The sequence below is a fragment of the Nicotiana tabacum genome, chromosome 21 (genome assembly GCF_000715075.1).
Source record: "Nicotiana tabacum cultivar K326 chromosome 21, ASM71507v2, whole genome shotgun sequence".
Taxonomy (NCBI): Eukaryota; Viridiplantae; Streptophyta; class Magnoliopsida; order Solanales; family Solanaceae; genus Nicotiana; species Nicotiana tabacum.
The window spans coordinates 58,548,780-58,564,456 of NC_134100.1; the positions used below are offsets into that span (position 1 = coordinate 58,548,780).

The 15,677-nt window shown below is 38.3% G+C and overlaps 1 protein-coding gene across 1 annotated transcript; it reads left to right on the forward strand.

Moving 5' to 3' along the window:
* Window positions 1-14,837: 14,837 nt before the first annotated feature.
* LOC107762825 (uncharacterized) lies at window positions 14,838-15,338 on the forward strand. The gene has a single exon (XM_016581217.1). The coding sequence runs from the start codon at window positions 14,838-14,840 to the stop codon at window positions 15,336-15,338; it is 501 nt and encodes a 166-aa protein (XP_016436703.1).
* The last annotated feature ends 339 nt before the right edge of the window (window positions 15,339-15,677 follow it).

Genomic DNA, 15,677 nt, shown 5'->3' on the forward strand with positions numbered 1-15,677 from the left:
TCTCTTGTTGGTTTACAAATTGTAATATTATGCTTTTGAGTAAAATGATGAGTAGCTAAATTTGTCATTTAGGGTTTTGATGGAACCAATTGTTTGATGAATTCTTGATTGTGTTTTATTTGAGCTTTTTTACTCTCTATTTGTTCAACTATAATTTGCTTTTTATTAATTGAATGGCCACTGATTAACTGTACCATTATATCTTTATTTCTTGAGAAAAAAAATACTTGATTAGGTTGTTGTTGAACAACATGGCTCGGAGTAATTAAAAAAATTAATTGCCTAGGTTTAAAAGTGGGATTAGAGATAACGAAGCTTTGGTGCGATCTTTATGAGTTATTTGAATAACAAGCTAGAGTTAGTTCGAGAGAATAATTCTACAACAATTACTGCTCTTGATTGAGAGATAATTGCGTTAACAAGAGATCACGATTAGTGGAGAATAACTCGATGAGATTATAGTAAACATGTTAGGCGTTCATCGCGATAATTGAGAAACTCACAATCCTAGGCTTTTTACTCTTGAATTTCCCTTAGTCTTTTTAGTTGATAATTTTTATTTCTTTTTAATATTTGTAGTTAATTAATTTGAAATAAAAATCACAATATTTATAACTAAAAAATTATTTGAACTTTTGTTTCTTGGCGATATCGAAAGTTGTAACTGAAGTTTAGTTCTCTGTGGGATTTGACCCTGGATTCACAAACTAGGTTATGTTTACAGCGATTGCTTATTAGGACTAGAGTTAAGCATGATCAAATTTTGATGTTGTCGCCGAGGAATGAACAAATTAGTTATAGTTGTAAATATTGCTAAGTTTAAAATTTTAACATTTAATTAATATTTTTTATTTTATTTTTTACTTGTTGATTTGATAAATATGGCATCTTGGAACTATAGGAGTTTGGATATTGATAATTCTTCTTTGATTTTTCTTATGCATATTATGGAGGAAACTATCCGTGATAATAATGTCAGATGTTCTTGAGAGTGAGTTATGGATACCAACTCAATCTTATGTGTGAAATTTGTGTGATATGTGTGGTGGTCAAAATGATCATTTATATGATTTTGTGCATATTTCTTATCCTCTCCCAATCCCTTATTATGATGATTCTAATCCTTTTTGTGACGTTAGTACGAAAAATGAAAGGGAGGACATGGACATAAAAGAGATCAGTGATATGTTAAAGTTCCTTGTGGAGAAAGATGATGAGAACTAATGTCACGATAAAAAATTCCACCAAAGGTTGTGATGGTGTCTAACCTGCTTACTTAATAGAATCCAATTATTAAATCATTAACAGAGTTATGATATAGATGTGAAAGTAGAATAAGTCTGGAAATAGTAGCATGATATACATAAGTCTCAGACAGGTTCTAAACACGGCCACAACTATCTTACTACATCCCAAAACCCGGTTTTATAATGTCACATGCATCTAAAAAAAGTAAATAGTCTCAACTTAACAATAACATCTGTCTGAAAAGGAAGTAAATAGACAGAGATAGATAAGTAGGGAATGGGAATTCCATGTGTTGCGGATCGGATCAAGTAAAGCAGCTTGCCACGAAGTCTCCAATAAAAACTCCTACTCAGCTGGATGGGTACCGCTAGTACTAGCCTCAGAACCTGCACAAAAATATGCAGAAGTGTAGTATGAGTACAAAATTATGGTACTCAGTAAGCATCAAGTATAACCTCAAAGAAGTAGTGGTGGGGGCGATCGCACTTACCAACAATCCAATTATCGGGTGAAAGCATAAATATGACACCAAGTAAAGCATGGTATCATCAAATAGGTAAAAAGGCTAGATATCAAATCAGGTGTCAAAAACCTCAATTCTCGCATAAAGAGATGATGTAAATCAACCAACATTTATATAAAGTCTAAGATATCTAAATATGCATACTCAGATCCCTTCTCAAACCTCACAACACAAATTCATGTGCCTAATACATGTCACGTGTCCAAACCAAGCACTAAATCTGAGTGCCTACGCTCATAGGACCTAAAGTAATATGGGTAATCACTTGATTCCGGAGGGATGAATCCATATCCAAGCATTGATCATTTTATAGTCAATGATCAATAATCAATTATCAATATTCGCTCATAGTGCCCTTAGTGCCAAAATCCTCAACTTTTCACAATATCTAACTCTATAACTCATGCATATGTATATGAAATATTATGATTAAGAAGTACCAGAATATAATAATAGAGATACAAATAAAAGCTCACATGACTAAAAGATGGCTATGGCTATTCATAGTACTTTAATTTATCACAATATTTCAGTAAGCTATTTCACATTCAAAAATCTAACTATAACATTTAACATGGGTAAATTAAGACATTTAACCACCAATCATGTGCCAAATAAGATAAGCGTATGACTACATCTTAATAAAAAAGCTCAACATGGCACAATAATCCTTTATGCCCAATTTAAAAAGTCATATCCTTAAGCATGCTTCTAAATTATAATTATGAGTCATCACATAGTCATACAATCAATGAAACATGGATGATAAATTCACATAGTCCAAACAAGACATATCATGAGCCAAAACTCTACCAGATATGGTCATAACCTAGCTACGCATATACGCTCTTCACCTTACATATACGTGGCTCCTAAATCAAACAACAAGTATAAAATAAATCACCTATGGGGAGAATTTTCTCTTATAAGAATAAACAAGAAACTTACCTTTTCCCGGCTAGCTTCAATCGATCACAACCGACTTTTCTTAGAAATCTGACTCCAAATGACTCGAATCTAGTCAAATATTACTTAAATGAGTCAATACATGCTTTAGGAATTGATTTCATAATAAAAAATTTTAATCCTTAACCCAAATTAAAAAGTCAACAAAAATCCAGCTCGAGACCCCCGCCTGTAATCTGAAATTGATCATAGATATGGCTCACCCATAACCCTATGATTCCAAATATATGATTAGATTCCAAATCGGGTTCCAATTTCATAATCAAAACCCCCAAAATCACTCTCTAAAGTTCATACCAAAACCCCAAATTTTTACACTTTAAAATTCTATGTAGATTCTTGAAATACAATCACAAATGAGTAAAAATCACTTACTCTCTTTCCTTGTATGAAAATATCCTTGAAAAATTGCCCCTCTCCAAGTCTAGGGTTCAAAATATGATAGAACGAGAAAAAAATCCCAAAAAGCACAACTTATATAGTCTGTCCAGTTATATCCTAAGCGAATGCGGCCACTACCTCGCGATCGCCGAGCATAACCTACCTCAGCCTACAAATCCTCCTTCGCAAACGCGACATGAGTCTCGCGAATGTGAAGGCCATCCGCCTTGTCTCTTCGCGAATGCGACCAACTCCTTTAAGAACACGAAAGCCAATGATTCATCACCCTTCGTGAACACATCTCCTCCTTTGCGAATGTGAAGGACAAAACCTCCAGGCCAAATTCCTTCTTCGTGAACGCAATCCTACTCCCGTATTCGCGATGCATACCAGACACCAGCAAAATCATCCATCTCAAACATGCTTCAGATGGTCTGAAACTCACTCAAGCCCCCGGGACTCCGTCGAATCATATTAACAAGTACACAAATACTACCTGGACCTATCCAAGACCTCCAAACCCATACAAAAACATCATATATAAAAATCAAAGATAAAACTAGATGTTGAACCTGTCCTAGGGTTTTCTACAGACCGTGTCTAGTAGAGTCTTGTTTATGGGTGTGTTGTACACCACACTTATAGACATGAGGTTATAGGATATTTAGGATGGTTACTTTTCTTTCTAATCTGGATTGTGCGATAGAACTGAGTCGTAAGTATTCACTCCTAATCTTTACCTTATTTATGTTCTTAGTGATGCCTATTACTACTAGACGACATGCGCCAGCCGCTAGCACGGGTCAGAAGGCTACAAAAGTGTTAAAAGGAGATATAAGCTACACTATAGAGTCAGACCCATCGGATATCATGGGTTCTATTGAGGAGGATCCTTCCGAGGATCCATATGAGTCATCCATTTGAGTAGTTTCAATTTCGCCGATAGCAGATGGGGTGAGAGGAGTTTCGACCTCACCAAGGCCCTTAGTTTCATTATCAGGGCCCGTTGATTAGGGTATAAGGGGAGTGGTGTACGAATTGGCACAATCGGATTCCCCTCAGGCTCAAAACTATGTCAGGGTATTTACAAACACCAGCTCTTCCGAGGTTCCAGATAGTCCACAATCTTGGGAGTCCGTCAATCAAGGTTCGTTTATGTATGTCATGGGATATGCAGAGGAAGAGGAGAGTAGTCGGGCCAAGAGGAGGAAGGTAGATGATAAGGATATGATGATTCTGCTTTGAAGTGTGTCTGATCGAGGCTCTCATATAGGATGGGGCGAGGACCCTCTACTGTAGGCTGCCTCCAGATATCAACTTTTGGTTAGTGAGTTCCACTTCTTCCTGGAGTATTACCAAGTCAGGGTTATGTAATGTTATGTTGTTTTATGAGGATATCGGGAGCCCTGTCCTGACTTATATAAATTATGGTCATGCTTTCTTAGAGGTTTTGCAGACAATATCCTATGTATAGTTTTGTGTATGACATGTCTACGGCCTTGTTGGCCCCTATGTATCTATATAAAGCTTTTTTTGAATTAGTTATGCGAGTTAAGTTCTAATATTGTTACTTTTATATATATATATATATATATATATATGACCTGATTGGCCCGAGATAAGCTTGATAATAAACAAGGATAAGGTACGTGGCGCTTAGTTGAGTAGACAGGTGAATAAAGTGACGATCAAGAATAAGTACCCGCTCCCGATGATTGATGATCTATTTGATCAGTTGCAAGATGCCAAGTATTTTTCAAAGATAGACTTGAGGTCCAGATACCACCAGGTAAGAGTTAAGGAGAGAGATATTCCGAAGACAACATTTATGACCAGATACGGGCACTTTGGGTTTTGTGTTATGTCATTCGGTTTGACCAAAGCCCCAACCGTATTCATGGACTTGATGCTCTGTGTGTTCAGACCCTTTCTAGATCTGTTCTTGATTGTATTTATCGATGATATATTGGTTTAATCTCGTTCAGAGACTGAGCATGCATCTCATTTGTGTACTGTGCTCAGAGTTCTAAAAAAAAGGGAAGTTGTATGCAAAATTTTCTAAAAGTGAATTCTGGTTGAATTTTGTAGCTTTCCTAAGACCCATCTGCCCAAGCCCATTGGTGGGGCCATATAAACATATATATATATATATATATATATATATATATATATATATATATATATATATATATATATATATATATATATATACACTTAGAAAACAATTCATAATCCATCTCTCTCTATTGCAACGTGAAGAAGCTCCAAAATATCAGCCCAAGATCTCTCTCAAAGTTATCCTAGGGTTCAAGACCAAATCCATAAGTTGGTAAGGTGATTTCTCTCTTGGAAGATCAAGATCACCTACTTATCTCTCTACTTTGTGGTTTGGGGTAAAGAGCTTATTTGAGCTTAAAGTAAAGCTTAGTTGGATGAGTATTCTTGCTGCCAAGGTAAGGTTTAACTTCTCCTATATGTATTTAAGATCATCTATGTATATCTAGTTGATTTGATAAAGGAAACTTGTGAAGTAAGTTGAACTTCATGTTGAAGTGTTGTAGTTACTGGACTATTCGGAGTTGAATTCTTGATGTCTTATGGCTGAAAATCAGTAGAATAACTTAAGAATACTATTGCTATTCTGGCTGATGTGTTTGGAAGGAGAGAAGGCTTGGAAAGTGCAAGTTAGAACTTGGTTCAATAAAGACTTGGCCTAGACCCACGATACTGACGGAGGTTCGTAGCTTTCTCGATCCGGCAGGTTATTACAGGAGATTTATAGAGGGATTTTCTTCTCTTTCAGCACCATTGACAAAGTTGACTCAAAAAGGAGCTAAGTTTCAGTGGACTAATGCTTGCAAACAGAGTTTCCAGGCATTGAAGGATAGATTAACTTCTGCATCGGTTCTAACACACCCAGAGGGAACCGATGGTTATGCTATCTATTGTGACGCTTCGGGAGTTGGATTGGGTTGTGTACTGATGTAGCATGGTAAGGTTGTAGCTTATGCTTCTAGAAAACTAAGAAAGCACGAGAAGAATTAACTAACCCACAATTTAGAGTTAGCCGCGGTGATTCATGCACTAAAGATATGGAGGCACTATTTGTATGCCATTCATGTTGATATCTATACAGATCATAAGAGCCTTTAGTATATCTTCAAGCAAAAGGAATTGAATTTATGCTAAAGGAGATGGTTGGAGCTACTGAAAGACTATGACGTTGATATTTTATACCATCCGGGGAAGGCGAATGTAGTAGCCGACGCCCTCAGTCGTAGATCTATAGGTAGCCTGTCATATTTACAGCTAGAGAATAGTGGCATAGCCCATGATATTCATCAGCTAGCTAGTCTTGGAGTTCGATTACTGGACTTAGGTGATACCAGAGTTACTATTCAGGACACGACAACATCCTCTTTAGTAACTGAAGTGAAGGAACGCTAGTACGAGGATCCTGTGTTAGCTCATTATAGGGATACAACCCCTCCAAAGGAGAAGGCACCATTTGAGGTTACAGGAGATGGAGTCCTTAGATATCGAGTACGATTATGTGTCCCTAATGTTGCAGGGCTGCGCCGGCAGGTTATGGGAGAGACTCACTATTCTCGTTCTTTTGTCCATCCAGGAGCAACAAAGATGTATCATGATATTAGGAAAATATATTGGTGGGACAGAATGAAACAGGATATAACGGAGTTTGTTGCTCAGTGCCCTAACTGTCAGCAGGTTAAGATTGAGAATCAAAAACCCTGTGGATTATTTCAGGCTATAGAGATTCTGACTTGGAAGTGGGGGGTAATTAATATGGATTTTTTCATAGGCTTACCTCGTACCCAACATAAGTTTGATTGTATATGGGTGAATGTTGATAGACTTACAAAATCAGCCCATTTACTGCCTGTTAGGACTACATATTCCGTAGAGGATTATGCAAGGCTTTACATTAAGGAGATAGTACGATTTCATAGTGTCCCTATATCTATTATCTCGGATAGAGGTGCTCAGTTTATAGCTAATTTCTGGAGGTCCTTCCAAAAAGGATTGGGGACTCAGGTAAGTCTTAGTACAACATTTCATTCCCAGACAGAGGGACAGACTGAGCGTACTATTCAGACACTTGAGGATATGTTACGGGTTTGTGTGATTGACTTCAAGGGTAGCTGGGATGATCATCTGCCACTTATTGAGTTCGCGTATAATAATAGATATCATTCCAGTATTCAAATGGCTCCATACGAAGCTCTTTATGGATGAAAGTGTAGGTCTCCTATAGGATGGTTCGATGTTGGGGAACCTAAGTTAGTAGGACCATAGTTGGTACAACAGGCAATCAAGAAGATTAAGCTTATATAGGAAAGGCTATTAGCAGCTCAAAGCCGTCAGAAGTCTTATGAGGATAATCGATGACGAGACTTGGAGTTTCAGGTTGACGACTGGGTATTCCTAAAGGTATCACCGATGAAAGGTGTTATGAGGTTCGGTAAGAAATTAAAACTTAGCCCTCAGTACATTGGACCATATAAGATCATATGCAAAGTAGGCCAGGTAGCATATAAGTTAGACTTGCCTTCTGACTTGGAGTCTGTACATCCAGTCTTTCATGTGTCTATACTCCGTAAATGTATCGAAGATCCTTCTAGAGTCGTGTCAGTTGATGATGTTCAGGTCACAGAGCAGCTATCATATGAGGAAATTCACATTGTTATACTAAATAAACAGGTTCGGAGATTGAGTACTAAAGACGTAGCTTCGGTGAAAGTACTTTGGAGAAACAATAATGTGGAAGAAATGACTCGGGAAGCTGAAAAAGATATGAAGTCTAGGTATCCTCACTTGTTTCCTCTTCCAGAGGAGGATCCGACTGAGACATCACAACCTTAAGGTACGTGTATGGATTCTTGTGTTAGTTATTGTCATTGGTCGTGTGAGGCCATTGTCGTTATTGATGATTGTGGCCCTATGTGGCATTGAGTTATTGAGTTTTCTACGGGAAGGGTTGGTAGTAGTACTATTATAAAGGCGACTCTGGCAAAATTTATATAGATCCCGGGGAGTTAAACATTTGAGGACGAATGTTTCTAAGGGGGGAAGGATGTTCCATTTCGCGTTTTCGTACGTTAAAGTTTTGTCGTAAGTTAATCGACGTAGGCTCGGGAATGCGATTATTTTTTAGGTTATAAGTATTTATGCTATTTATAACAGGTGATAAGTAAGTGCCGTGAAGGTGAGAGGGTAAACAAATCAAAGAAAATAAGTTTCGTTGAAGGTTGTCAATTTGGGATAAAATACGGTCCAAGCTATAATACCCGGTATTTATGAACTAGTGCCATACAAGGTACCGCATGACCATGATAGTAAGGTGTGTAAAGTATGTTAAAAGTGATTAGTATTTTAAGTAAATTAGGATATTACCTAATTATATTGGTAAGGGGTTAATTATTGATTTTGGTAGAAAATTAGAAAATTAATTAGAAATTAGTGGATAAATCTTTGGTGGAAACATCACCCCACGTGGCAGCAAGAGGATTATAATTGTTAAGCCCAAACGGTGACTCTTGGTTTATGTGACTAGGTGGCATCTTTAGGGGATTTTTGGGCAAAAGTAATCCACAAAAGTGGAGCCCACAACCCACAATTATAAGAGATCTTCCTACATTATTAAGTGGGATGTGTATGTTTGCTAAGTAACGGATGAAGTCTTAAAAAGGAATTCATATAAAACTACAGAATACTATAGCAGCGTGAGATTACGATTCTGAGGGAGTACGGTACAACCTTTCTCAAGAATATCATACGGAGTTTTCCCTACTTTGATCTCGTCGTTACGTATTTTGTCGCGATTGATGTGTGTTAGAGGGATTGTCAAGAGAATCGGCTCAGGTATGTTAAGGCTATCCCTTCGTTCCTTTTGGCATGATCCATATGATACAAACAAAACGAGCAAACGCACAACTTTCATAAATGTCTCTATTCATAGAAGCACTAGGGGTGCATATGTTCTTGAATTCCCATGTGTCTTATTATTATATCTTCTATTCATGGGTCTCAGATAAATACGTAATTGATAAAGTTTACCCGAAGGCATATTGATCTTATGACATTCCTAGAAATCTTATTAACTTACTTCTTATGCATTTCATTTATTTATACATGTACATTGACCCATGACCAGATGGCATTATATACGCGTATATTATATGTATATGGGATATGGGAAAAGGTTACGACGTTATATACGCACTCCCACCTGATCAGTTGGTATACGTTGATGATTTTGCCCACAAAGGCCGAGATGATATGATGGGATGCCCTCAGAGGCTTGATGATGTTATGTACACATATACCTATGCAAGATACACCATTTATACGCACGTGCATGATTTTATATATATTTCAGGATTCACAAAGTTATTTAGACTTACAGGCGGATTCCTTTACTCTATATTTCTTTTATATCTTTTATGTACTGATTTTCATGCCTTACATACTCGGTACATTATTCGTATTGATGCCCCTATTTCCTGGGGTCTGCGTTTCATGCCCGCAGGTGCAGGTAGACAGGCTGACGGTCCCCCTTTTTAGGATCTTTGATCAGCAAGAGTTGGTGTGCTTTACTTGATCCGGAGCTGTTATTGATTTTGGTACGCTATTTTTGTATGTAGATATCGGTACGACGGGACCCAGTCTCGTCCTTCATATAGTTGTACACTCTATTAGAGGTCTGTAGATAGTCATGTATAGTTGGATAGTATATGGTCTTGTCAGCATCTAGTTTTGGATATATAGTTGTCTATACCAGCCTTGTCGGCTCGCCCTACCGTATTCCGCATGTATATGTATATATGTATTTTGGACATGTTTTTTTCACGAATGTTATTCACATGATTCAACAGTTTATTGACAGATGTTATTCATGACCTACCTTTAATTCATGTTTATATCTTAGACACATGCTTAGGGGTGTTCGACAGGTAGGACTCGGGCACTTGTCAAAGCCCATCGGTTTGGATTGTCATAGAACTTCTCTTACGTTCAAGAACTTCTAAGCTTCCAACCAAGCGTTTGATTCATGCCTAAACACATCAGATCTCAACCAAACTTTGCACACAAGTTCCATACAATAATACGAACCTATCCCAAGATCGAAACAATAATTGGAGTCTGATAACCTCAAAGTCAACTATTAGTCAAACTTAAGAACACTTCAATTTTTTAAATTGCCAACTTTACAAATAAAGTCAAAACCTTCTAGGAACCTCCAAATCCAAATCCGAACATACGTACAAGTCCAAAATCACTATACGAATCTAGTGGAACAATCAAATCCCAATTTTGAGGTCGTTTGCTTAGAAGTCAAACCTTGACCAACTCTTATACCTTACACTTCCAAAAATGAAACTAAGTGTTCCAATTCACTCTTAAGGCTTCCCAAAATCAAACCAACCATCTCCAAAAGTCATAAATCATCAAATAGACATACGGGAAATATCAAATAGGGGAACAAAGCTCTAATACACAAAACGACTGGCCAGATTGTTACATTTTGTCGCTCTTAAACAAACGTTCATCCTCGAACGGGCTTAAAAATAACAAAATTCGAAAATGATGAGAATATATGCTTCGCATAACATGTTTGTTTGCCCAAGTCGCTTCCTCGACCGGTTGACCTCTTCACTAGACTTTCACTGATGCAATCTCTTTTGACCTTAATTTCCAAAGCTGCCTATCCAAAATGGCCACCGGCTCTTCTGCATAAGCCATATTCTAATCAAACTGCACTAAACTGAAATCTAAGATAAGTGACTTGTCTTCATAATACTTTCAAAGTATGAAAACATTGAAATACCAAATGAACTCCCGACAAGATAGGTGGAAAATTAAGCATGTAAGCTACCTCACCAACTCTCTCTAAAATATCAAAAGGGCCAATATAGCTAGGGCTCAACTTGCCCTTCTTCTCAAATCTCGTCACGGCCTTTATATGAGATACTCTAAGAAGTACCTTCTCACCTTCCATGAAAACGACATTACGAACCTTCCTATCTGCATCTCTTCTTCCTGGACTACATTGTACGAAGTCGCCCGTGAATCAACTTCACCTTCTCTAAAGAACCACAAACCAAGTCTGTGCCTAACAACCTTGCCTCTCCAGTCGCAGACCAACCAACCAGAGAACGACATTGTCTACCATATGAAGCCTCACATGCTGCCATATGAATACTGGACTGGTAGCTGTTGTTATAAGCGAACTCTGTCAATGGTAGGAGCTGATCCCAATGGCCTTCGAAATCAATAACACAGGTTCTCAACATATCCTCAAGAATCTGAATGGTTCGCTCAGAGTGCACATCCGTCTTTGGGCAAAATATAGTGCTAAGATCCACATGCATGCTCAACTCTCACTGAACTGCTCTCCAAAAGTGCGATGTGAACTGAGTACCACAGTCTGAGATGATAGAGATAGGCACGTCGTGCAAATAGATAATCTCTCTAATGTCGATATGAGCTAACCTCTCTATAGTGTAAGAAGTCATGACCGGAATTAAATGCACAAACTTGGTCAATCTATCCACAATGACCCAAACAACATTAAACTTCCTAAAAGTCTGTGGCAGTCTTACCTCAAAGTTCATAGTAATACGCTCCTACTTTCACTCTAGTATATCCATCTTCTGAAGCAGACCACCTAGTTTCTGATGCTCATACTTGACCTGTTGACACTTCAAGCACTGCGAAACATGCCTAAAAATGTCATTCATCATTCTCAGAAACTAGTAATACTGCATAAAATCACGATACATCTTCGTAGCACTTGGATGATTAGAATACCTCGAGCTATGAGCATTCTTAAGAATCAACTACCTAAAACCATCCACAGTAGGAACACAAATTCGACCCTGGAGTCGCAATACACCATCATTACCAATGACCACCTCTTTAGAATCACCTCATAACACCATGTACGTAAGGATAAACAAATGAAGATCATCATACTTGCGAACCGTAATGCACTCAGATAAGGAAGACTGCACAAAAATACAAGCAAGAACTCTCCTAGGCTCAGAAATATCCAACCTCACAAATCTGTTGGCCAAAGCCTGATCATCCAGAACCAAAGGCCTCTCCATTACTGGAATAAATGCCAAACTCACCATACTCTCCGCCTTCCTACTTAAAGCATCTGCTACCACATTCGCCTTATGTGAATGATACAAGATAGTGATATCATTATCCATTAACAACTCTAACCACCTCTGCTACCTCAAATTCAAATCCTTTTGCTGAACAAATGCTGAAGACTCCAATGATCAGTGTAAACCTCACATGACACACCATACAAGTAATACCTCCAAATCTTCTGTGCATGCACAATAGCTACTAACTCCAAATTATGAATTGGATAATTCTTTTCATAGGGCATCATCTGGCGTGATGCATAGGCAATCACCCTACCGTCCTGCATCAACACACAACCAAGGCCAATGTGCGAAGCATCATAATAAAAGTGTACATCCTGGATCCTGAAGGCAATATAAAAATTGAAAATCATCGGACCATTTGAATAGAGCGCCCTTCTAAGTCAAATTGGTCAACGGTGCTGCAATAGATGAAAATCTCTCCACAAAGCGACAATAATAACATTCCAAACCCAAGAAACTCATGATCTCTGCAGCTGTAGAAGGTCTAGGCCAAACTCTAAACCACCTCAATCTTTTTCGGATCCACCTTGATATCATCACTAGACTCCAAGAGGCCCAAGAATTTCATAGAATCAAACTAAAACTCACACTTGGAAAACATAGCATACAACTTCTTCTCCCTCAGAATCTGATGCACAATACTCAAATGCTACTCATGCTCCTCCCTACTAAGAGAATATACCAAGATATCATCAATGAATACAATGACAAAAGAGTCCAAATATGGCTAAAACATATTTTTCATCAAATGTATGAAAGCTGCTAGGGCATTAGTCAAATCAAAAGACATCATCAAAAACCCGTAATGTCCATAATGAGTCTTGAACGCCATCTTAGGGATGTCTGAAGCCATAATCTTCAACTAGTGTTAACCCGACCTCAAATTAATCATCGAGAACTCCCTGACACCCTAAAGCCGATCAAACAAATCATCAATATGAGGCAATGCGTACTTGTTCTTGATAGTGACCTTGTGCAACTGCCTATAATGAATGCACATCCTCATGGAACCATCCTTCTTCTTCACAAATAACACCGGTGCACCCTAAGGGGAAACACTCGCCCTGATGAATCCCTTGTCTAATAACTCTTACAACTGCTTCTTCAACTCCTTCAACTCAGTTGGAGCCATACGGTATAGGGGAATAAATATGGGTTGCATTCCCAGCACCAAATAAATACCAAAGTCAATATTCTGATCAGGTGGCATGCCCGATAGATCTGTAGGAAACACATCCTGAAACTCCCTCACCACTGGACTAAGTAAAAAATAAGAGCCTCAACACTAGTATCTCTAACAAAAGCTAGATACGCTAAACACCCCCTTCTCAACCATCTGTTGAGTCTTCAGCAATGAAATCACCTTACTAGGAGTATGACTAAGATAACCCCTCTATTCCAACATCAATAATCCTGGCATAGCAAACATCACAGTCTTAGCGTTATATTTAAGAATAGCATGATATGGAGATAGACAATCCATAACCAAAATCACATCCAAATCTACCATATTTAGCAATAGAAGATCAACCTTAGTCTCATAACCCCTAATACTAACTACACAAGACTGATGTACACATTCTACCATAATAGAATCACCAACAGGTGTCAATACATAAATAGAAATATTAAGAGAACTACTAGGCATATATAAATAAGGAGAAAAATACGATGACACATATAAATAAGTAGACCCCGGACTGAACAACACAGAAGTATCTATATGACAAATTGAAATCGTACCAATGATCATAGCATCTGAGGCCATTGCCTCGGCCTACCAGGAAAATCATAGCAACGAGCTTGGCTGCCATTGGTCGGACATCCACCAACCTGAACTTATTCTCTACGGTGACCTCTTGTAGTATATCCTCCCCCTCTAGCTGATTGGGTATGGGGTAATGTAACAATGTGGGAACTACTGATTGAGAAATATGCAGAGTTGTGTCGCTACCAAGCTCCGGGCAATACTTCCTCATATGGACAAACTCTCTACACTCATAACAACACCTAGCTAACGAGGCTGATGAGCCTGAATCTACCCCTGATGGCCTGAATTCCCACTAGAAGAACCCTGAACAGACGGAGCATGATAAGAACTTATTGAGAGCACTAAAAGATGATGGAACTAGAGTGTTGAAGGATGGTCGAACCACTGCACCATGGGCTACATACTATGCATAATAAGCTACCCTACCATGATGGCCTCTACCAAACTAACCCTAACTCCAGATGAGGTACCATTGAAACTACCATAATGATGTGGCCTCTTATCTCTCATCAAGTCCTTTCTCCCCTGACTGTGACTACACTCGATCCTCCAAGCTATTATTATGACATGATGGAAGGTAGTCCCAATCTTTGACTCTCAAGAAATATCAACCCTGATTCTATAAGTCAAACCCTCAATAAATTGCTTCATATTCTTTACCTCGGTAGGGATTAAGAAAGCTACATGATGAGACAACTCTACTATTGGCGGAGCCTACAACAATAGCTACCAGTCCAATATTCATATGACGTCGTATGAGGCTTTATATGGTAGGCGATGTCGTTCTCCTATTGGTTGGTTTAAGCCCGGTGAGGCTAGGATGTCGAGTACGGACTCAGTTTGTGATGCCTTAGATAAGGTGAAGTTGATCCAGGATCATCTTCATATAGCTCAGAGCAGTCATAAGAGTTATGTAGACAAGAAGGTCCATGATATGGCTTATATGGAGGGCGAGAAGGTACTTTTGAAAGTTTCACCTAAGAAGGGCGTGATGAAATATGGGAAAAAAGGCAAGTTGAGCCCAAGGTTTATTGGCCCAATTAAGATCTTAGAGAGAGTTAGAGAGGTTTTTTATAGGTTTGGATTGCCTCCTCGCCTAGTAGGGGTACATCTAATATTTCATGTTTATATGCTTCAAAAATTTCATGAAGACAAGTCGCATGTATTAGACTTCAGAATAATGCAGCTTGATGAGAATCTAACTTATGAAGAACAGTCGGTAGCTATTATAGATCAGCAAGTTTAGAATTTGAGATCTAAGGAAATTCCTTCTGTGAAGGTGCTTTGGGAAGGTCAGCCGACTGAGGAGGCTACTTGGGAGTTCGAATCCGATCTGAGGAGTATATATCCACATCTTTTTACTAGTTCAGGTACATTTCTATGTCCGTTCGAGGACGAACATTTCTTTTAGAGGAGGAGAATGTAACGACCCGATAGGTAGTTTTGAGTTCTAGCTCTCTATTCCGTGCTTTATGACTTTGAACAACTTTAGTTGATGATTTATGACTTGTGTGCGTAGTGCGTTTTGATTTCGGAAAGTTTAAATGTGTTTCTTCAAAGAAAATTTGATCTTTTGAACTTTAAA

Bases quoted from the DNA above. Each gene is read 5' to 3' on its own strand.
- LOC107762825 (XM_016581217.1), top strand. From the start codon at position 14,838: ATGACGTCGTATGAGGCTTTATATGGTAGGCGATGTCGTTCTCCTATT.